This window comes from Urocampus carinirostris, chromosome 6, assembly GCF_059441175.1.
Source record: "Urocampus carinirostris isolate Australia breed hairy pipefish chromosome 6, RoL_Ucar_1.0, whole genome shotgun sequence".
Lineage (NCBI taxonomy): Eukaryota > Metazoa > Chordata > Actinopteri > Syngnathiformes > Syngnathidae > Urocampus > Urocampus carinirostris.
In genome coordinates this window covers 32,977,769-33,002,958 of record NC_142354.1, presented here as the reverse complement: position 1 = coordinate 33,002,958, position 25,190 = coordinate 32,977,769, and the positions used below count along the sequence as shown (strand labels likewise).

The following is a 25,190-nucleotide window of genomic DNA, read 5'->3' as shown; positions in this document are numbered from 1 at the left end:
TTAAAAATAAATTGAGAGAGCCACGTCATATATTTTCAGACAAAATTGAAAAAAACTGCCAAACACGCTGTCTAGACAAAAGCTAATTCTTCAGCACATTTTATTTCACTGTGTGTCATTTAATGATTTAATCAAATGCATGAAATGATAATAATGCCAAATCCTGTGTCCCAAATCAATGTAAATATTCCATTTACAATTTGTCTTCCACCTTCAGTTAAGAGTGTTGAGGCAAAAATTTTTCTCCATGAAATATGTCCTTAATAACGGTTTCAAAACAATGTGCATGCAAAGTTCTTTTGGAAAAATGTCACAAATTACTGCAAACGATAAGCATATCGTCATATTCACTTTTGGTGTAGACTGCACTAAGCGAGAGAGAGAGAAGGAAGTGCCGTGCGCTGTGTGCAGGGATCCGCCCACCTGTACTGCTCACCTAATCAAAGTCGTTTACCAGCGTTTTTATTTATCAGTTTAAATCAGGGGTGTCAAACTCATTTTAACTCGGGGGCCACACGATACAACAAACATTCTGTCGCTGGCCGGACTAGTAGATTAAAGAGAAAGAAAAAGAGACATAAAAATAAGAGAAAGAGGGAGGGAAAAGGAGAGAGGGCAGGACAAAGAAAGAGATAGAGGGAGAGAGCGTGAGAAAGAAAAGAGATAAAAAGGGAAGTCGTGAGAGAGGGGGAAAGAAAGGGAGAGGAAGAAAGAAATCCAAAGAGAAATCGAAAAACAGAAGGAGAGAAAAGAGAAAAGAAAGCACGAAGGGTAGGAAGAGAGAAAGAGAAAAGAAAGAAAGGAAGTTAGAGCAAAATAAGTTGAAAAGACACGGAGAGAGAAAGAGACAAAGAGCAACAAAGGAAGAGAAAAAGAGAGACACAGAGAGCGAAGACAGAGACAGAGAGTGGGAGAAAAGGGGTGGAAAAGAGAGAGAGAGAGAGAAATAAATTCAAGTACAGTGTCTTTGTGAGAGGCACCTGGCTTTGGCAACATCAAGTGGACATATTTCAACCTGCAGCTCGTTTTTCTCTTGCGCTTCTCTGAGTGTTGTCTCGCGGGTCAGATTCAATCCCTTAGCGGGCCTGATCTGGCCCGCGGGACACCTGATTGACACCCGTGGTTTAAATGGTTTCTTCTTGAACTTCTGCATTAAGTTGCTTCTGCTTTACCAAAATCGGGATGAAATCACTTGACCTTGTAACGGCACAGAGAGATGTGCAATAGTTACATTTTATTTCGGAGCCATATGTACTCATTAAAGGAGCCATATATGGCTCCCGAGCCTTAGGTTCCCTACCCCTGAGTTAATCCGTCAGGTTTGGGCGGGTTCGGGTTCATTAACCCGCGACTCAGGTCGGGTCGGACTGAATTTTTTAGGCCTGAGCTTTAGCATTAACTCAATACTGTATATCAACGAGGCGGGTGGGCTTTTTCAGTCCCCCTCCCACCTTGGCGGCCTCCTACATGAAAACATCCCGGATGTTACTGCAGCTCATCTGATGATGCTTCCTCCGACCCCTCTTGAAAACTTCAACTTGATTTAACTTGACTAAGAAGGAAACGAGTAGAGATGTTTGTAACGGAATTCCTTCAGCTTTCTTCGTGATGGGACCGAACACTGCCGTCTGGTTCTGTAGAAAACAACAGCGGTGAAAGCAGCTTCTCCTCCAGAAAGTATGCCGAAACAAACGCCTCCTGCTCGGCACAGTTGAGACGTCTGCTGTCGCGGAAAGTTTTCTTCTTTGGAACGAAGATGTTTTTCAAACAAAGCGCTTATCGTTCTCATCTTCTTGGGTGAGTTGGCTTCTTTGTAAGAAGTGCTTTTAGTGCGACAATGAAATGAACATAATAGTTTGTGAGTTTGCGGAGGCGCATTGTAAGACCATTTATCGATGTTTTTGGTTTGTATTAGTGACGTGAGCTTCGTGTGGCAGTCAAGATTTACAAATAAATGACCCCACATCGTGTTCATTATTTGAGTGGTAGAGCACGAAAACACTATATAAACTAGCACAGAAAAACGATTTATTGTCTTACCTTAACTTATACGCGAAGTCAATGCGATGGTCCTTTTGAATGAAAGCATCATTTGATAGGTAATCCTCCATTATAAAAAAAAAGCCCATGCGACGAGAAAAATATGACTGTTTTTTTTTGTCAACCTCAGTTAAAAAGATTAGAGAGAAAAAGGGAAAGAAATACAAATGTAAATAAGAGAACGGGAGGGAGAGAGTAGTAGATAGGGTGGGATAAAAAAAGAGAACGTGAGAAAGAGAGAGAGAGGGAGAGAGACCATGAAAAATCAAAGAGATAAAAAGAGAAATAGCGAGAGAGAGGGGAAAAGAGAGAAAGGGAGAAATACAAACAGAAATAGAAAGAGAGAAGGAAAGAAAGAGAGAAGGGGAAAGCAAGAGAGAGGGATAGAGAGTGAGAGAAAAGGGGATGAAGAGAGAGAGAGATTGAGAGAGAGAAATACAAGTACAGCTTTTGATAGAGGCAGCTGGCTTTGGCAACATCAAGTGGACATATTTCAACCTGCTCCTAGTTTTTTTCTTGTGCTTTTCCGAGCGTTGTCTCGTGGGCTGGATTTAATCCCTTAGCGGGCCTGATCCGGCCCACGGGCCGCCTGTTTGACACCCCTGGCATACACAGTTTGAAATGACCAAAAGCGTTTGCAATACGGGGAAACCATATAAGTTTACTGGTATAGGTTTTACTTGCTGTTAGCCTGCTAATATCAATTACTTGGTTGCTTGAGGTGAAGTGTTCGGCAAATAAGAATCTTTGGTCTCACTATCACCCTCTGCCATGAGGTAAGAGAATCGCATGCCTCACTCAGCATCAAGACTCCAACACAGAAATATATTACGCACTGCTCATTTTGAAAACAAAAAAACAAAAACGTCAGTAAAGTAATTTGTTACATACTAATTATATTAACAATATTTATAATTCAATATGAAAATTCACCAGTTTGGGGGAAAAATAATCCCCAAATTGTGAAATTAAACTGTACAAACATAACTCTTTCATATATATTTTTTTATTTTTACACACACACACACACACACACACACACACACACACACACACACACACACGCACACACACGCACACAAACACACACACACAAAGCTGCTTGACGAACCGACTTTACATACGCACAAATATTCTTCTATTTCAAGTTTCTCTAAAAGTCATCTTAATAACAATCACTTTCGACCAACAAAATCATCAAAAGTCACAAAAATGTACTTTCTATCGCCGATAAAGTTGGACTTCTTGACATTAAAGGAAGGTAAAAAGCATTTATATGCCACATTCGTGTTTTCCCAACACAATGGCTACAAAATATCTGATGTAAGGATAGTATCCTGAAATCATTTTAATGCTACAGTAAATACACTATTCCAGCAAGAGTATTTTTAAAGTTTTAATTTGACAGTACAGAGGTTATATGTAAAAAAAAAACACAACAGTGGCTATAAAGTACATTACTTTTATGAACAAATATAATAACAAATGCTTGAGCTTATGAATAGGGTTTGTTCTTTGGTTTTAATGAATAACAGGTTGATTAAAAAATATATAAATGAATACATTTTTCTACTTCGCAAGTTTTAACTATCGTGGGTCGTTTCTGGACCGCAACCCCCACCAAAAACGAGGATTTACTGTTTAGGGTATTTAGACATGTACAAATAGGGGCCTTATAAAACGAGAACATAAACAGTAAAATGCTTTTTCGCCACAGCTATTCCATTCTTCAGTGTTTGAAGTGTCTTTTGCTATCTCTTAGTGACAATGGAGGCTTAGAGGTCGCCGACACAACGCCCACGGAGGAGTTCATTGAGCTGCGTGATCTGACTCCCGACGGGGACCAGATCCAGCTGTCGAATGCGTGCTCCCCCCGATCCCCCCCACGTTTGGTGAGAGCCAACGCCCTGCGGATCAGCCCAGGGAAGGTGCCGGACCTGCTAAGCCGAGTGGGCATCATTCGGGTCCTTAGCAGCTATGAAAATGACGAACACGTGGTGGAGGAGACTGGGGAAAACCACGACTTCCAGCCCTGCAGTCATGCTCAGCCCACGTGGTGTGACCTGTGTGGGGACTTCATCTGGGGGCTCTATAAACAGAGCTTGCGCTGTTCAAGTGAGTCAGTATTTTGGAAGTGATGGTAATAGTAAAATAAAATGACAATGGACATTTTTTTCAGTTTAATGCATTTTGGTGCATCAATCTGTCATTAACAAACATGCCTTGGGGGGGCAAAATAAACTTATTCTAGCTCACGGGCCACATGGTAGAAAAAATACTATCACGTGCTAGCAAATAAATGGCATAATAAGTGTGCCTCAGGTGTAGGGTTGGGGATCTTTTGGAGGCTCACAATCAAATTATGATTCAGGGGTGTAAGATTCAATTATGAAACAGTAATCAAGTTTTTTTTCATTCCTCACTCAGATTTAATGTCTTAGTGCAGTGGTTATCACATTCACCTTACACGCGAAAGGTCCCCGGTCTGAGACTGGATGGAAACTTTTGTTGGCCTGTAAAGGCATGGGCGCCACCAGGCTGTACTTGCCCAAGACACACCACAGGAAAGTGGTGCCCCTACGATCCTAGTGGATAAGGGATCCACCCAAGCCACCCCAGTTTATTAACTGAGTATTTGTAAAAAATAAATTAAAAAAAAGCAAAACAACAGTTTCCTCTACAGTTGATTTAAGTCAGAGAAATTCATGCAAACTGGAAAGAGACTACAATAGCACAAAAACACAAATTTTAGTGCAAATGATTTAAACATAGTTTTCTGCTTTTTATAGGTTATGAAAATGTTTACCTGAATTTGGGATCTTTGCTGTTAGATTTTATATCAGACAAAGCCTTTTTTAAACGTCTGCAAGGACACCCAAGTTCTATTTTTTATTTTACATTTTTTAATCCACCTTCTAACTGAGAATTTTCAATCACTAAAAAGTGAAGTTTGGTTGTATTTATTGCGGTTAAAAGAGAGACATCCAATCTCAGTGTGTCATATGTAGTGCCTCATAATGGTAAAATAAAAGCTTCATTCAGGAAAAAAAACATTGATTTTAATAATATGCAAAAATACATGAACTATCATATTCATTGGTCGAGAAATTTCAATTTCTCTCATGTAACAGAATCCATACTTAGTAGTCGCCGCCATGTTTGTCTAACATTTTGCTGCTACTAGTTTTAACTTGCGTTAGACTATACAGTGCCATCTAGTGGTCAAATACTACAAAACTCAATTCCAATGAAGTTGGGAAAGTGTGTTAATTGCAAATAAAAATTGATCCAAGTAAATTGCAAATTCTTTTCAACCCATATTTCAATGAATGCACAGCAAAGACAACATATTTATTGTCTTCACTCATAAACTTTATTGTTTTGGGAGAAAATCATCAACTCTGTAATTTGATGACAGCAACACGTGCCAAAATAGTTGGGACAGGTGTCAATAACTACTCAGAAAGTGGATGAATGGAAATCAACCAACTATTTGCAGGTGAACAGATGAATTAGCAACAGGTGAGAGTTGTTACTGGGTATAAAAAAGGGAGACCCGAACAAGCTAAGTCATTCACATGCAAGGATGGGGCGAGGTTCACCTCTTTGTGAACAACTGCGTGAGCAAATTGTTGAACAGTTTAAAAACAACATTCCTCAAAGTACAATTGCAAGGAATTTAGGGATATCATCATCTACAGTCCATAATATTGTGAAAAGGTTCAGGGAATCTGGAGAAATCACTGTGCGTAAACGGCATGGCCGTAAACCATTATTGAATGCCCGTGACCTCCGAGCCCTCAAGCGGTACTGCATTAAGAACCGACATCAATGTGTAAAGGACATCACCACATGGGCTCAGGAACACTTTGGAAAACCACTGTCAGTCAATACAGTTCGACGCTATATCCGTAAGTGTGGGTTAAAACTTTATGTTGCAAAGCGTAAGCCATTCATCAACAACATCCAGAAACGCCGCAGGGTTCTCTGGGCCCGAGCCCATTTAAAATGGACTGATACAAAGTGGAAAAGTGTTCTGTGGTCTGATGAGTCAGTTTTCCAAATTGTGTTTGGAAATTGTGGACGTCGTGTCCTCCGGTCCAAAGAAGAACAGAACCACCCAGACTGTTATGCACGCAAAGTGCAAAAGCCAGCATCTGTGATGGTATGGGGGTGCATGAGTGGCCAAGGAATGGGTAACCTGCACATCTGTGAAGGCACCATTAATGCAGAAAAGTACATTCAGGTTTTGGAACAAAGTATGTTGCCATCCAAACAGAATCTTTACCATGGGCGCCCTTGCTTCTTCCAGCAGGATAATGCCAAGCCACACACTGCACGTCTCACGACAGCGTGGCTTCGTAGTAAGAGGGTGCGGGTGCTTGACTGGCCTGCCTGCAGTCCTGACCTGTCTCCCATTGAAAATGTGTGGCGCATTATAAAGCGCAGAATAAGACAAAGGAGACCCCGGACTGTTGAACAGCTGAAGCTGTACATAAAGCAAGAATGGGAAAGGATTCCACTATCAACGATTCAACAACTAGTCTCCTCACTTCCTAAACGTTTATTGAGTGTTATTAAAAGGAAAGGTGATGTAACACAATGGTGAAGAAGCCCCTTTCCCAACTACTTTGGCACTTGTTGCAATTATAAAATTCTAAGTTTATCATTATTTGCTTATGGAAATAAAGTTTATGAGTTTGAACATGGATAATCTTGTCTTTGTGGTGTATTCATTTAAATATGGGTTAGAAAAGGTTTGCAAGTCATTCTATTCTAATTTTACTGACATTTTAAACTTTTTCCCAACTTCAATGGAATTGACTTTTGTACAAAATGTACCTTTAAATGGCACGTCCATGACTTCTATTTTAAGTTAAATAACATCTGGATGGCGGTTTCATCAAATGTTCTCTAGTTGACAAATGGTAGTCACATACCTGTCAACCTGTACGGTTTTGCCGTACAAAGTACGTTTTTTTATGCATTTTAAGACGAGTACGACGTACAAGGAAATCTGTACGGAAAAGCGCAAATTGGTGAATCGCAAGCGTCTGCCGCCTGGGGATTTCCCATCATGCATCATTCCCCCCAAAAATTTTGTGTTCGATTATTTTGTATTTTGTTCGGGAAAATACGACATTTTGTACGGGTATGGAGCCGTGGAGGTTGACAGGTATGTAGTCAGCATATACAGTTACAGTATGATGTTTGGAGTGGCGCCTGTCTTTTGTGACATCCAGTGGACATATATAAAACTCCAGGTCATTGTTTTTCTTGTTTTTCTCTTGTGCTTCTTTCAACAATGTGTCTCGAGACGGAGCAGCCCGTCGGCATCAATTACCACAACAGATTTAGAAGCCTTATCTTGCCTGAGAATATTGTCAAGACGAAACTAACTAGGGCTGCAACTAACGACTATTTCAATAATCAACTCGTCACCAACTATTGAAACGATTCGTCAAATTATTGGGTGATTACTATTTTCTAATTTAGCAGAGTTGATTTAATTATGTGGCAAATGAAAATAAACACAAGAAAATAGGTACAACTTTCTTTGAACATACTGTGGGTTTTTACACAAATTAGATACAAATGCCCTATCTAAAACCAATTTCCCACAGTGAAATGAAATGAAATGAAATAATCTGCATTTATATAGCGCTTTTCAAGTCAATGACTTCCCAAAGCGCTTTACATTGTGCCTCACATTTCCCAATAGCGGCCGTGATCTGTGCAGCCATGTAAGGCGCTAACCTGCTTATTGGGGGTAATTGGGGGTTCAATGTCTTACCCAAGGACACTTCGACATGTAACACGGACAAGCCGGGATTCGAACTGGGATCCCTTAATCCTAAAACGATCGCTCTACCTCCTGAGCTACTGCCGCCCCAAACTGACAGTGCTAGGTCAGTAGAGACATAAATCCGTCAAAACATCTCTATCCATTTTTAGGTACAGGCAAATAAATAATACATTAAAATCGTGTTAATATATTATATGCATGTAAACCATAAACAGGCTCATTAGCATCTGTAGAAGAGTAAATAACAATAGCATTTTGTGAAGAACATTCAGTGGTCAACTGCAAAGTCTGTAACAAAAGTACCTAACATTTCTCAACAGTGTGAAATTAAATGGTTTAACAACAGAGAATATCGTTTTTAACATTTCAATGGCTGACGTTTGTTTCTTGGATTGCATGCATTTAATTTTAAATATGTTTGTCAGCCACAGTTTGGCATAAGGCTTAGCTCTCTTTTATAGTGAAATATATGCATAAAAAATGCACAATTCATTTTATCAAAACTGTATTGGCTTGAACGTTATTTGAATCTTACTTAGGAGAGTCAGACTCAGTTTTGCTACTCGTATTTGATGTTGATGCCATCATTTCTGTATGTTACCGTTCGAGACGGAGACATTATTACACATGAACGACTTCCAGCAGAGATTATATTCATGTAGAGATGCCTCACTCTGTTGGAAAAGTGTGTCTGGTGACATTAGTCGAATATGGAATTCATAGTTGACTATTTTTAATTGATATTTGTCGACAACGTTGCCTGACCATTACAGCCCTACTCACCATGATCTGTATGCTTTCTCTTGACTGAGACTATCTTCAAGATGAAACAAAGGTTGAATGTCCTGTTCTTGAAAAAAAACTAACACACAAAGATAATGGTGGTTTGTACCACACAGAAGTGCAATCGCAGTTTGCTGCATAACATTGCACTTGCTAAGGATAACAGCAAACTGTCACCTTTTTATTTATATTGGCCCCCCTACATAAGAGAGGAATTGGTACTCAGATCGGACTCATATCTAAAATACTCTTATCTTGAACAAATTTTCCCCAAAAGAAATAAGTGAAAACCAATTAAACAGTTTCCAGCCTCCCAGAATAATCCAAGTTAAGTCCCTGGTCGCGAGAAGCACATTCGAATTGTACTTGAACATAAAAATACAGTTTTTAGATAATTAAGATGATATTAACAAAATCAAATGTGAGTTTATTATCAGCATTTACCATGGAGGAAGTCGGTGGTTTTCAACAAAGGTGTATGCGTGGTGGTGGAGAACTGACGGAGCACGAGAGAAAACTAATAATAAAAACACAATGCAAGTGTGCCGGTCTTGTGCGGTCTTAAGCACCCGGTCCTCTAGTGGTACTGTCTGCAGTTTCTCTTAATTTGGATTTTCTTTTTTATGTCGGAAATTTTTTTTTGCTCAAAAGATATCTCGTATGTGTAATTTCCTTTACTTTAAAAACTGGAAAAATGTCCAACACCAAAGGTATTGTATATAAAACAAACTTGAACGCCGTTCATTTTTTATATTTTTTTTTTTGAAAAGAAACGATCAAGATCGTTGGGGTGAAAATAATCACAATTAGTGTATGCAGATCATAAAGAGGCTGGGGGAAATAAAAAAAAAAAATGTGATTCTGAATTTATAATAAAGAACCGTTAGCTCATTTACATGGGGAAGTTCTGCCTTCACCTGTGAGCATTATTCGACTAAACTTAAGAGTGCTAGTTCCCTTGCAATCCCATTACTTCTGCTTTCGTTCACCCACCGTGCCTTGTTAATCCTCCCCCTTCCACTTCTTTGGTAAGGGCAAGGCAACAGTTGTTCTCAGAATTCTGAACCTACCTTTTGCTTACCATGTCATCACTTCAAGTTGCACGGGTTGTTACGTAACACAACATTTGCTTAATTTCCTCCCACAATTGCCCATAGCTGTAAGTGATGCAGAGGGGGGCCAGATTGGGAAGAAACTAGGGCAGTCACGACGTATCTTCTTAAGGTGTCATGATTACTCATTGCACTCACTTGTGCCCGCTTGTTTGGCGCCAGCTGCTGCTGGTTACCTGATTGGTTCCCTCTCTATTTGAGCTCAGCGCTCTCACTCACCATTCGTCAGTCCGTCAGTGAACCTCTGCTTATGTAAGGCAAGCACTTTGACCCTAACTCCCATCGGTCCCGTTTTTTCACCAGTTTACCCCTCGTCGGTTCCCGATTCCCCAGCTACGACCCGTTTTTGACTACTAACCACGCTCTGATCCCCCGCTTCGGCTATCGACACGTTTTTCACGTTTGACCACGCTATGATCTCCCGCTCCGGGAGATCCACTTACGTATTCCGAACACGCTCCGATCCCGTGAGCGGCTTGCTTCCCTCGTCCAGCGAGCACCGGATCACTGCCGTGTGTTTTTCCTCTATATCCCAATAAACTTGTGAGTAAACGTTATACATCTGGGTCCACTTCCTGTTCTGGTCCTGACATAAGGAGTCTCGTGTCCCTTTTCTTGCCCCTTCCTCCATTCTTTGTGGATGAATGGGACTGTCCAGGCCTCAGCAAGGCGTACTACTAGTAAGGAGCAAAATAGGAGAGAAACCCTAACATCTAACTTGTCCTTATTTTAACATCAACATTTCTCACAAGTATTTGCTATTAGTTATTACGCTGAAAAAGGGGAAACTTGTTCTCTGCATTTTTCCAATCTCTAATGGACAAGACCCAAATCCAGAGCATGCATAAGAGTTATTTGGTTTTGTGAAAATGTTTTTAGAACAGATTTCTCTCTCATTAGAATGAGAACATTTTTAGGAAAAGTAGTTTCCAGTTCATAAGATCAAACCTCCTGTGTGGAGTTTGCATGTTCTTCACGTGCTTGCGTGGGTTTCCTCCGGGCACTCCGGTTCCCTCCCACATTCCAAAAACATGCATTTCGGGTTAATTGGTCGGTCCAAATTGTCCCTAGGTGTGAATGAGTGAGCGACTTGTCTGTCCTTGTGTGCCCTGCAACTGGCCTGCAACCAGTTCAGGGTGTCCCCTGCCCACTGCCCGAAGATAGCTGGGATGGGCTCCAGCACCCCCGCGACCCTACTCTGAGGATAAGCGTTACAGATAATGGATGGATGGATGGATGGATGTAAGGAGTTTCCAGTTAGAGTGGGAACCTTTCTGAAGATTTCAAGTTAGAAATAAAAAGTTGCCCATTACAATGTGAGAGTTTTTTGTTCGGATGAGATTTCCTTTCCGGATGAGAACATTTCTCGGCCTACAAAGAAGGTTTTTCATCCTGAGTGGAAAAAGAAATTTCTTGAAGCAGACGGGCATGAAATGTGTGATACTTTAATCCGACTTTTGTGTCTGAAACATTGTTTCTTAGATTGCAAGTTCACGTGCCACTATCGCTGTCGTCCTCTGATCCGTTTGGACTGCAGCTGGGAACAAGGTTCTTCTAATGACCACACCTTGGTTGTGGAACACACCATTGAAACAGACACCAATGTGGTAGGGATCTTTGTACTAATACCACAAATGTCACATGCATAGCCTCCACTAAATAGGCTGTTTAAAACTTCTCTATATAATAAGTGCCACATGACTAAAACTGCGCCTCTTCTTCATATAAACATTGCACGCATGATGTCACAAGTGATGTCCACAGACAAAGGGTGGGAAATTTGAACATAAATTCAATCTTAAAATTACCTAAATCTTTAGTTTATCAGGTTATTTGGAAAAAATATTGTGGACCGAATTGTTACACAGAGAAGCTTTCTGGGTGTGGACAAAGTTGTTGATACCTCTGCTTATAAGTAAAACACTGACAGTGCTCACAGAAAAGTCCGTCTGGACACATACAGTATATATTGGTTGGTTGGTTGTTGATTGGTTGGTTGGTTGGTTGGTTGATTGGTTGGTTGGTTGGTTGATTGGTTGGTTGGATCCCTTAACCACAAGGGTCGTAGGGGCACCCTTTCCTGTGGTTTGTCTTGGGTAAATACAACCTGGTGGCGCCCATCCCTTTCCAGGCCAACATATGAGGAAATCAAAAATTAATAATAAAATATTGGCAACCTTTATAGAAAATATGAAGTTATCTGAAAATAAATAATTTGACCATAGTAACATTGTCACCCAAGGTGTGTCCTCAAATTAACATTGCAGGTGTCATTAAACTTTACGTTTTTATTTCGATGCATTATTCTGTTGTAGATTGTTGGACTAAATAAAAAATTTAGTCACAGCACAAACAAACAACATCAATCACTAATTAACAAAAGGAAACAACAAAATATTTGCACAAAAACATCTGTACAATACAATAATATAATACATAAACATGTGCCCCGAAGGGAGTATGCATAGCTTTTCGGTGTGTACCGCAATTGAATTTTCCCTTGCAGGGAAGACATTCAAAATCAAAACAAGAAAACAGAACCTACCTCACAAAAGGCAAATTAGAAACCAGAAATATTACATTTCAAACTTACAATAGTATCGCTAGCAACTCCCATAACATATCATACACAAAGACATATATGGTTGACATATTTAATATAGTGATCTTCTTTTGCATACTTATTTAAAATTTGTTAGGCCTAGTATATATTTTTTTACATCAATAGCAATTATGGACATTTTTGTATTGTATTGTATTTATTTATTCAGCCAGTATAAACCATAAACATGATATAAACAAGAAACCATTCGACATGCGAACACTCAATAATGATAAAATAATAGATTTAAAAGAATAAAAAGAGTAAAAAAGATATTGTAGTTTATAATACAAGGTAATTATATAGAATAGTTTAAAAAGAAAGAATATGTAAATAACAAGACTAGAGTAGAATAGGTCGGAGGAACGCCGTTGGCATAATAATGCTATACATAATAACCTAAATCAATTTCCGTTGAACATAAGATCATCTTGGAAATATTTCTATAAATGAAGACCTTTTTGGTTGGCATAATGGCTTTCCAATCTTGTGTGAGAATATTGGACCTTGAAGTTATGGATTCCCCTGAGATTTTAGGTGTCTGCCCTGCAGAGAAACAATTGTTGAATACAGTGGAACCTCGGTTTTCGAACGCCTCTCAGTTCGAACAAATCGGTTCTTGACCCAAAATTTCGAGAAATTCTTGCTTCGCTTTTCGTTCAAAACATCGGAGTTCGAACGCCGGTACGCTAGGGGCGATGCTGAGCGGCGTACGAGTGTAGATTGCCCCCACCCCTCGTGAAGAACTGTTGTCACGGCAACGCGCACTCCTTCTCTGCTTTCGTTTTTCAAAAGCGGTGAAGGGAATGTTTTAACTCCTAATTATGCCTCGGAAGAAGGTTGGTGCAAGCAGCAAAGTTGCTATTGGTGAAAAAAAAAGTAGTGCCTACAAATATTGCATTTAAGAAAGAAATAATAGCAAAATATGAAGAAGGTGTGCGAGTTTCCCTTCTTTCAGGAATGCAGCATGGCTTCTGCAGACAACCGCCAAGGTAAGAAATCCTACTCATAATTCTTTTCTTTATCCTTTAACTGCTCACCACTTGTTGTGGAGACCCCGGTGCTAAATGACGTGTAAACGACCTGATTTTTTTTATTTTTACACGTTCATGTTAGCGTAATCTTTCGTACGGAAGATTATGCTAACGCAAACGTACGGTTAGCCTGGGTTAGCTTCATGTTTACGTTCTTGGTAAGCCTTCAAGGATTTGGAACGGATTAAAATGATTTTACATTACTTTTAATGGGAAAAAAGGACTTCAGTGATCGTACAAATCGGTTTTCGCACAAAGAAATGGAACGGATCATGGTCGAGAACCGAGGTTCCACTGTATTAGAAGGGAGTTGGTGATTATTTGCTCTGTATACTAAGAAGAGATTTAAGTTCAATCTTCAAGTTTGAACATTCAAAAAAAAAGTTTATATGTTCCTTGCAGCTTTCTTTTTTAATGAAAAGAGCGATTTTACATTGTTCTTATGTGCATTTCCCCAGCATAATAGAACACTAACTTTAAAAATGCAAAATGAATGAACCCTACGATATGGGAAATGATTTTTTTGTCAAATATGTTGGTTTAAACAATTTTATTGACACTTTTAACAGCAATTAAACACATTCACATTTTCATTATATCATATTCTAACAATATGAGGTTTGAACATTTTTTATCGACACTTTTAACAGCAATTAAACACATTCACAATTTCACCATATCATATTCTAACAAAGGTTATGGAGGTAAAGTGAAAGTGTGACATTCTGCCTTTGCTCTGTATGCTTAGTAAAGACGCACATTTTGCGAAGTTGTCATAGATGACCCATTTCGCCATGATGGATTAGGGCAGGGGTGTCAAACTCATTTTAACTCAGGGGCCACACGATAGAACAAACATTCTGTCGGGGGCTGGACTAGTAAATTAAAGAGAAAGAAAAAGAGAGAGAAAGAGGGAGGGAAAAGGACAGGGGGCGGGACAAAGAAAGATAAAGAGAGAGAGGGATAGAGCGTGAGAAACAAAAGAGATAAAAAGAGAAGTCATGAGCGAGGGGGAAAGAAAGGAAGAGGAAGAAAGAAATGCAAAGAGAAATAGAAAGACAGAAGGAGAGAAAAGAGAGAAGAAAGTGCGAAGGGTAGGAAGAGAGAAAGAGAAAAGAGAGAAAAGGAAAAAAATGAAGTTAGAGCAAAAGAAGTTAAAAAGACACAGAGAAAGAGACAAAGAGCAACAAAGGAAGAGAAACAGACGCAGAGAGTGACAGAGACAGAGAGTGGGAGAAACGGTGTGGAAGAGAGACAGAGAGAGAGAGAGAAGTAAATACAAGTACAGTGTCTTTATGAGAGGCACCTGGCTTTGGCAACGTCAAGTTAACATATTTCAACCTGCAGCTTGTTTTTCTCTTGCGCTTCTCTGAGTGTTGTCTCGCGTTCCGGATTCAATCTCTTAGCGGGCCTGATATGGCCCCTGGTCCGCCTCTTTGACACCTGTGGATTAGGGCAACGTCCCATAACCATTAACAAAGCGAGCTCCCTTTTATTTTTCAAAGGCGTCATAATCGATTCTTCTATTACCTCCGCTGTGTAATTTCATTATGACGTGCATTTCATTGAAAACATCACTCAACGTCACAATAACGTTCACGAATAAATCAGAAGGGGCTCAATCACGCCATACTTTTGAACTAGACGCCGGCGTCACGTGAGATTGTAGAAGCCGGCTAAGTGTGGAACATGTGAACACGGACCCAGCATTCGTTGGCGTCGCTCTGTCCTATCAGGAAACGTGCTTTCCTTTCCGGGGTTTTCGCTCGTCCAATCAGAAAGCGCCCCGCTGGAGTTGTTTATTTTCTAAAGGCAACGGACTTGTGGGCGTGGCGAACAGCCCAGGCCGGGTCTCCACCCAACAAGCACTTCCCGTTTCTCACAGTTGAGATCTTGAAAGACGTTTCACGAGTTCCATACGTTGGACATTAATCCTCGGATTTTACTTTACGAGTAATTATCCACTTGTTTCGACTTTTACAGTAACTCGCAGTCGAAATTGAACTGCCTCCGAGAAGCTTTTGATTTAACCGATCGTGAGTATTCAGATAGCAATCGGTTCTTATCGCCATGTCAAGTACGGTTAGCAACGCGGACAAGTCGCCCTCGTTCGAGAAAACTTGGGGAAGCTCCACCAGCAGCGGCTACTGCAGCGACGATCCGACCGACTCCGACAGCGAGTTTGATCAGTACTTCACTGCCCGCTCGTCCTTTTTCCCCAAGAGCCGAAAAGCAAACCCTCAGGCCAAAAGGGTAAGCAAAAGCAAAACTAATCATTCCATATACGATAAGTAGATAAGTAAAATGATAAAGACAAAAACAACAACAATGAGAACAAAACTGATGGCAGTCAAACGTGGACGTTTTACGTCACTTAGTCCTTTTTTGACTAGTGTACTCGAAATCCTCCTTGATGTATTTACAGATTGTTACATTCCGTAATTATTCTGGTTCAAAAGGCGAAATTATGATCTGTATCCGACTGTGTTTACTGGGACTTGTTTAAATTGTTCAGTTTAGGAATCTTTTACGATGTTTCTTTGCTTTTGACAAAATAGTTTGAACAATTGTGCGTTAACCAGAACTAAACGTTTTTTTTTCTCAAACATAAATAGGAAAAAAATAGTTCAGGTTTTACTTATTAGTTTAATTAACTGTAGATTGTTAACTGTATAGATAACTAAATCTATGTTAACGGTGTGATGATATAATTTGTTGTTGATATTAATACCTATTGTCATTTTAGCGTTTTGAGTACGTATTCATCAGGCCTTAAAACAAGCAGAACTACAAATTAACATCAGCTTCCTCTTACTTCTCAAACTTTTCCATTCTTCCCCAATGGCAGAATATATCACAGTTGATTTATTTTCATCCTAATTAGTAAAAATGCCGTGAGCTGAAGCATACACGGTGCTATGACCGGCATCATTAAAGGTGGGGTGGATCATTTGAGTGACCTTCAACAATTAAGAGTTAAATATTTAACAATGCCCAACTGAGCTCAAAGAGCCCTTGTGCTTTATTTTACACCCCACCTATCTGTTTTTATCGTACTTTTAGCAATGCTGTTCGGTGTGGGTCGTATTCGGTTGGAGGAATGATGGGTTAAGGTTGCTTGGGAATGACGTTATGCTCATCACCGTAGTTGTTTTTTTTTTTTTTTTTGTTAGTCTAGCGTTAACAAATGGACGTACCCACACGCGCATCATGGACTAGCTGACAGAAGCTGCAATAATGACACAAGCCAGAAGATTGCGTCCGCAGGTCTAAAAGTTCAACATTCCGTCCAGATCATTTAAAAATATGTTCATTTTAGCATTTAAAAGCGATATTCATTAGGCTTTAAAAATGCAGAACTACAACATATATCTGACTTAATCTTATTCCTCTTACTTCACTCAAACTTTTCCATTTGTACTCAAATGCTGATTATATCAAGGTTGATTGATTCTTTTTTCTCTTAGTAAATATGCCCTGAGTAGAAGCATACACGGTGTCATGACTTCACCCTGCTCGCTCTCATGTCTGTACAGTTTTCGGTTTACTGACCTATGTGAGTCAAAAGGTTAAATTATGTGCAAAGTAACTGCAGGGATGATTCAACTGCATTAGTTGGGTAAAAGGTAGGACTATGGCATTTATTTTCTTTTGGACAACTCGGACAATATTCCACTATGATCAATTGCTACATAAGAACCACTTTTTGACGTTTTGAAATTCCTGTTTTTACGATGAATTTGGAAAAAAGGTACAGATAAAAATTTAGGTAAAAGAGACTTCCTACAAAGCATCAGGCAAAGACAGAAGTACTTTTTAAAGAGACACAGTATATCTAAAGCGTTTTGAACAGGAAGTACAGCATGTAGTTATTCCAACCCTAACTTGCTCTGACAATTTTTGTTTGATGACGCAGACACTCCTCTTATATTTCTATGTGTACGCCCACCATTCTTTGACTTGGTTTTTATTTCACACTCATTCTTGCGTCATGGATCATCCACGGTATGTTGGGAAATTTTGTGTTTTAGTTGTCAACACCCACACACCCATCACTTCTGTTTTATTTTAACTGCTCTGTCAGAGTTGTTAGAAAGCTCTTAACTGATTTTATTGTTTGGTTTTCTGCATACAGGATTCAACACAATTCTTTAAATCAGCCCGCAGGAATTATACAATTGATCTTATTTCCCGAAGGAATTATTCAATTGATCTTATTTATACCCCTTGCACATCCAATGCTCACTTTTTTCCCCTTCAGTGAAGCGCGTAAGTTTTCTGGATGCAGTTTGTAACCTGTGAAGGACTTAGGGACGCATTATTAGGAGTGAAGAAAATAAAAAGTAGTAGATTGTGTAGAAATAAAATGAACTTTTCTGTTTCTGTATTCAGATGCAGAGAAATACCAGTTAGTCTTGCAAACCGGAAAAAATCAGCTTCAAGCTTACAATAATGCCAGTGCAGTAATGAGTGGAACGTGACTTGCCGAAGAGTCGGCTGACCTCACAGGATGTCTGCTGTACAAGGGCGGGCATTGTATCTCCCATCGGCGGGGCTATTTTTATATGAGCTCTCGCTAAAGGAATGTACTGTTGAGCTTTTGCTCTCACTCGTAGCAAACAGCTGCAACTTGTACAGGCCCCATCCGTAGAACCCATCACCACCCCTCCCTCATTTTCCCATCATCCCTCCCACAGTTATAAGGCGCAGGCGTGGAACTAGATTGGTTGTCGTCACTTTTGCCTGCGTTGGCAGGATGTGGGTCTGATGCAATCAAAGTGTCTTAAAGCAAGCAACAGAATTCCCTTACAACTTCACTGTTACGATGATACATTATCTTTTTGAGCAAACACTGACCACTGATGGTCTACTGTTAATTTTTGAGATGTGTAATGAAAACTGTAATTTTAAAACAAACCATTTCATGATTTTATTTTGTTCACATTGTGGTCATGTAGAATGTATCATGTGCGAAATAAGAAGCAAAGGACTAAGTCAATAAAAATAATACATTTTATTTCAAAGCACCTTTCAGGACACAATGGTCCCTGTACACAGAAAAAAGGACACTCATGTCAATAATAAAAATAAAGCGATAAAAACAAGTACAGTACAAAGTGTGAAACATGTGAAGCAGTTTTGGATGAGGTTGGATGCATGGGCTAGTCTGAAAATGGTGGGTTTTAATGCGAGATACTTTGTTACATCAAAACCAAAATAATATTGCAAGGTGAATTTCAAAGGGGAAAAAAGATTTACTCTTCCACAATTTTATTTAAAAAGTTGAAAAACAAAAAGTAAGGTCACGAGTCTTACCAACATTGGGATTTAAATATTTAACAAAGATCAGTGATTGATTTTGTTTATGAACTAACCCCTCAAAACACCTAATTTCATAATATCAGGAAACTGCACTGCTACTTGTATAATAGCGAAAAGTAATTTTAGCAGGCATTTATTTAGGAGCCTATGAAGTCTTTTTAAGTCAACAAAATAATAAAATATTGGTATATTTTCTAACTTTCTAACCCTACAGAGATAGTTAACATAAATTTTCTTCTTGTATACCCTTGTCTACCCCGTCTTCAGAGTGCTTTCCGATAATTTCTATGGTCGCAATAAATATTAGTTCCTAAATGTAAACAATTTCTCCTGTAATCTATTTCCCTTCAGGATGAACCATCTGAGTGTGGCAAGCAGTTGTTAACCATTGCTGATACTACAAAGAAGGTCAAGGAGTACAACACTCACATCAATAGCAATCTGTTCATGAATATGGTGAGTTTGTAGCGTCAGAAGCTTTGAAAATAACATACACTGTGTGAAACAGTGACGTGCGATGAGGTTTGTGTCTTTTGAAGCACAGTCAGATTTACAAATAAATGAACCTTTATCTTAGAAAGAGCAAAACATTAATATATAAACTTTAGCATAGATTTTTGTTTTGTTTTAACATAAGTTATAAATGAGTCCATGCCCTGCTCTTTTGAATAAAAGCATCAATGAGGGCAATGAGGAAAAAAAAGCATTAATGGATTAACGGCGGCGCAGTGGTTAGCGTGTGTGCGGCACAGTTCTGAGGCCTTGGGAACCTCCTGTGTGGGTTCAAATCCAGCTACCGGACTTCCTGTGCGGAGTCTGTATGTTCTCCCCGTGCTTGCGTGGGTTTCCTCCGGGCACTCCGGTTTCCTCCCACATTCCAAAGACATGCATTTCAGGTGGATTGGCCGGTCCAAATTGTCCCTAGGTGTGAATGAGCGAGCGAGTTGTCTGTCCCTGTGCGCCCTGCGATTGGCTGGCAACCAGTTCAGGGTGTCCCCTGCCCACTGCCCGATGATTGCTGGGATGGGCTCCAGCACCCCCGCGACCCTACTGAGGATAAGCGGTGCAGCTAATGAGATGAGATGAGATGCTGTCAGAGTGTCAATACTTAGGCTAAATTATTTTTTTGGGGGCGGAGATGTGCACCCAATTAGAATCCTTGGTCTCTCAATTGCCCTCCGCCATGAGGCAAGAAATTGTATGCCTCACTCTGCATCTGCAGACGCCGAGCAAAGTAATACAATGTATATTTATCGTATTTCTCGTATTGATAATGTGAAAATTCAGCGATTTTAAAAAAGTAAATACAAAAAATATTAAGTTAAATGAGAAAGAACTTAAACACAGAATGAATATAACCATTTAATATATTTTTTGATTTAATATTTCCCTGCCTCCACTGACTTCACTGATGTTAAAGTAACTGAGATATATTTTTGCTCCTATATTTATTCATTTTTTGACAGTAGCTCGATGTGTTTATGCTCGAATTTGAACAGAAATGTGCAGCAGCTCATTCTTCACCCTCAAATGCAAGGGCGTAGAATTGGTCTTTGTGGGGCACATCTTTTAAAAATGAATCCCAAAATATTGGCGGGGGCAAAACACTTCCTCAATACTGGTGGGGACACTTCCCCTCCGTCCATTGCAAAACTATGACCTTGCCTAAAATGATATATTTAAAGTTGTAAATCTCTTTTTGCACAGAATAAGGACGGTTCGTACACTGGTTTCATCAAAGTGCAGTTCAAGTTAGCGCGGCCCGTGTCAGTCATGCCACCGAAGAAGGGAGGAGGAGGTGACGTTTTGCAGTACAAGGGCTCCAGAAAGGGCGCCAGTGTGGAGCGACGCACCTCATTCTACCTGCCCAAGGATGCATCCAAGCACTTGCACATCAGCTCCCGCACGTCCGCACGTGAAGTTATCGAAGCCCTGTTGAAAAAGTTCACCGTGCTCGACAACCCTGCCAAGTTTGCTTTGTTTGAGCGCAGTGAGCGCCACAACCAAGGTATCAAAAACAAAAATCATCAAAATCCCTTGCATTTGAATTTAATATGTTTAAATTGTGATTTTCCGTCCACTTTTACGGCGGCTGGGTGGTTAGCGCGCAGCCCCACTGTGCGGAGGTCCAGGGTTCGATTCCGGCTACCTCGGACCCAACGTGTGGAGTTTGCATGTTCACCCCGTGCCTATGTGGGTTTCTTCCCACATTCCTAAAAACTTATATGTCAGGTTAATTGGCCGGTCCAAATTGTCCCTAGGTGTGAATGAGCGAGTGAGTTGTCTGTTTCTTTGTGCCCTGCGACTGGTTGGCTACCAGTTCGGAGTGTCCCCTGTCCACTGCCCGAAGGTGGCTGGGAGCGGCGAAGAAAATGTATGGATAAATGAAATTGTGGTTTTAACCCAGCTCGTTCTTCTTCTAGTTTATATCCGCAAGCTGTTTGACAATGAGCGGCCCCTACCTCTACGACTGAATGCTGGACCCAACGAGAAATTGCTCAGCTTTGTTCTGAAGGAGAATGAGACTGGAGATGTGAATGTAAGGCATGCTTGATGGTTCTGCACATTTTTCCAATGTTTACAAAATATTACTGTTATTTCGTCAAATATAATACATTTCCCATAAATATGATTAGAGGTTAATGATGTGTGCCCAAACAAAAGCAGTGCTATTGGGGGAAAAACATCACTGTAATGGACCACCTTTAATAAACAACTTAATTTTTGTCACATTTTCAAATTAATTCTATAGCTGTCATAATATTACATTTCAAACTCAACTATGATAATACTTGATAACTATATTAATAAAGACATAAAAGGTGGACAACTTAACAAAAGTACAATGGCATATAATTATTAAAAAGAAATTTCCTTGAAACCCAATTTTTTTTTAATTGACTAAAATGACGCGGTAATGAAATAAGTGGGAAAGTAGAACACAATATTCCGAGTATAAAATTTGGACTTTTTGGTGCATGGACTACTTCGGACTACCTTGAGACATCTATCACAAAATTACTCTGTGTAATATTCAGTTTCCGGTGCATTGTTTTGAAAGCTTTGACTTTATAGGAGTAAAAGTATTTGCCATTTTTTATAATGCACCTAAACATAGCATTGTATGCACTCTGCCCTACAAGTCCAGATTTGAAAAAGCGAGACTTTTCCGATAACACATCCTTTTTTTTACTTAATTTGGATTTTGTATGTAGTTAAATATGTCAATTTTAACTAGGGGCCGGTGATATGTATAAAATAAATGTTTTTGTTTTTTGTCAAAAAGGAAAGTACAATCTCGATTTTATCATAATTTAGTACACGTATTTTTCTATGCAGCAATCCTTTGTTATCGCTGGGTTACTTTTAAAAAAGAACCAGTGATGGGCAAAATCCGCAAGTTAAATAATTTTATTTATTTGTTGAATTATCATACATTGAAACTAAAGAATGAACCCTATTTCACTCGTTTTCAGAATTAGCTGCCTCGTCCTGACTTGCGCTCTGCAGCATTTTCTTTTTGAGGTTCACATTGCAGGTTTGTTTTGTTCAAGATAAAAACATAAGTAATTTAGAATTTGCACATATTTAATGTAAACGAGGCAAGCTTCTTTATGTACATATGAATTGCAAGGTTATTGAGGCACTGGAAGAGAAAAGGAGAATGATTGTTCAAAATGCAGAACCCAATGTACGATGAGAATCTGAAAAGAAGCAAAACGTCAAAAAGCCAGGGATTACTGTATACCTTGTGAAGTACTTTTAAGATTTTACTTTGCGTACAACCATTGAGCCATGGCTAATACTTTGTTCCTTCTCCTTTTACAGTGGGGTGCATTCTCCACACCTGAATTGAAGAACTTCCTGCTAATCCTCCAGCGTCTAGAAGAGGAGCACATCAAACAGATCGTGGAGCGCTACAGAGTTGCGCGAGCCAAGATGCAGGAAGCCTTGCGCGGCTCCACTCCAGGTTGAACGCATCGCTGCGTGATGGGAAGATCCGGAACGGCCGACTTGAAACGTAGCCTCGAAAGCGACCAGTCGCCGATGCACGTGACGCTTCCCCGCAAATGAGTGAAAACTAAAAAAAAAACCTCTTCGGTGAACGAGAGTGCGAAAGGGGCGCGAGACGATGAGAGCGTGCAAGAGAACGCTGACGCGAATGTGCCTGTGAGATGATGTGAGAAGTGCCTGACACCTGGAGAGTCTGATGTGCCTGAGAGAATGAGCTGGGACCAAAGAGGACTGGCAGACAATTTGTTGGATGTGGTTGTGGAGTAAATGATTTTAAGTCGCTAGTTGGGCTTAGTTATGATATTTTCCTCATATTGTTCTCCCGATTAGGGCTAAAAGTATATAAAAACTCCCCAAGGTATGCACACACAAGACGAAGTTCGTCTTTGAATAAAAGATTCAGTAGCACCCTTTATACATTTTTCTTTTAAGAAAATCAAATTAATGTTTATCCCAGAGATACAAAAACGTTTGGGCATATTTTTAAGCACCATTTTAAGGTGTTGTGCTACTCCTGTTTTAACATTCATCGTTCAGACACTCAATCTGATTCAGTAGTAATTATTGCTATCCTTGCAATGCAGGAAATATCTCAAAAGATATTTGTGAATTCACCAAAGAATACATCTTGGACTTGATCGGGCCCAATTTTGGTGATCCATTCTGACATACTCCAGAAAATTTAATGGATAGCAACATTGCTTTTTGCCTGGTGAGCTTGGCATTTTTTCCAAATAATGTTGAGCTGTTTTTTTTTTTCTTTTTTCGTGTCCAGGTCAGCAACCCAAAATGTTGAAAGAGCCATACCAGAATAAAAGAAAATCCCGACTGGAGCTGCAAAAAAAAATCTTTATTTTCAATCAAAACGGAAAGGATTCAAACCCAGTTAACCAGGCCAGGTTGTATCATAAACATTTTTACAGAATTGAAAAATACACATTTCCCTCGCTCCTCTTAGCCTGTTTCCAAAAAGTTTCCAAAACCTTTGAAAGGAGTGATAAGGGCGGCGCTAAAAAGCACAGGTTGCTGATCCCTGGTAAACATTGATAAAACTACACACAAATTAAGCTTGCTAGAAAAACATGTTTACTTTGGTGGGTTGTCTTTAGGTCCTAACTACTTGTTAGTTTTATTTGCATTTTATTCTTAAACGTCATGGTTTTATTTTGATTTCTTGTTAGCACATTCACTAACATTGACCTTAGAATATCTAACTCACACAAAGTGTTTCAATTGTCATGTCAGTAGTTCAATGGAAGTCGACACTCCAGTCTCGCCTTGTCCTCTTTCATCTATCAATGTTCTAACTCTTATTTTTTTATTCACTGTCCATTTGTGAGTGGTAGTTGTGTTGACATTGATGCGCACTGCTGACTTCTAGCAAGCCGCAACATTGTTGATCACTCGGATTGATTGTGAATGGATTTTTATTGTTACAAGTTCACTTAAACGTGTCTGTTTTATGTTTTCTCCTGTCTTTTCTGTTTTATCTCATTTTTATTGTGTTTGTTTTTTTTTAAAGTGTGTAAAATGTAGTGCCTTCTAGTGATTTATTTAAAAAAACGCACAATTTCAGTATTATGCTAAACACCAGATGGATAATTTGTCAAAATAGCTTCAGCAGTATTTGGAGATAGTGTCATACCCAATGTTTCAATCACTGCTGTACACTTTTAATTATGAATTTTTGGTTATAGGCCTGGAAAGTGATAACTTCAAGGCACCGCTAGATGTCACTAAATATTACACACTGTTTCTTTTAATGCACACAAGCATTTGTTGGCCCACAGTGCACACAATAGTTCTACTATGCAGATGATTGCTTATAGAATCCATCATCCATGTTCTATAGTCATTGTTAAATTAAACAATGAGGTCTGGCTTCTAGCACAAAAACATTTAGGAAGAGAAACAAGTAGATAGGTGTGAATGCCTAACTGGCTTAGATTTTAGCACTTGTACCCATCCCTGAGATTCCTGCAAACGTTTTGAGAATGCAGGTTTGTACCTAATGTGTCCCACAGGAACCCAGGCAGGGCTGGGTAGGGTTACTTTAACTTGATTACTTTCAATTACTTTTGGATTACTCCAATACCAAATATGCTAATTAAAGACAAAATAAAATAAATATGAATAAAATTACTCTATTTTGTGCAGGCCTGGGGAGTAACGGAATACATGGAACGGCAAAAATGATGTTGGCAAGCTGTTTGGATTTATTTTCATTTTTCTGTCGCATTTTATGTTAGTTTTGCCGGAGATCAAAGCCAGGGGAGAAAGCTTAGCACGTGTTGTGAGTCATCATTTTATTCATATTTAGTTTAGTTTGTCTTTTATTAGCATATTTGGTATTGGAGTAATCCAAAAGTAATTTAAATTGATAATCAAGTTAAAGTTACCCTACCCAACCCTGAACCCAGGCCAGGTTGTACCTGCCTTTTGAGTCTCCTACCAAAAGTTCTCTTGCCAACTATGAA

The 25,190-nt window shown here is 39.5% G+C and overlaps 1 protein-coding gene across 1 annotated transcript; it reads left to right on the top strand.

Annotated features, from left to right (window-relative positions):
* Positions 1–1,488: 1,488 nt before the first annotated feature.
* On the top strand, positions 1,489–23,487 carry LOC148364626 (ras association domain-containing protein 1-like). The gene is made up of 7 exons (XM_088338787.1): positions 1,489–1,797; positions 3,803–4,155; positions 11,224–11,348; positions 19,051–19,155; positions 20,407–20,707; positions 21,123–21,238; positions 22,528–23,487. The coding sequence occupies exons 1-7, from the start codon at positions 1,757–1,759 to the stop codon at positions 22,672–22,674; spliced, it is 1,188 nt and encodes a 395-aa protein (XP_088194913.1). The 5' UTR covers positions 1,489–1,756; the 3' UTR covers positions 22,675–23,487.
* Positions 23,488–25,190: the final 1,703 nt, after the last annotated feature.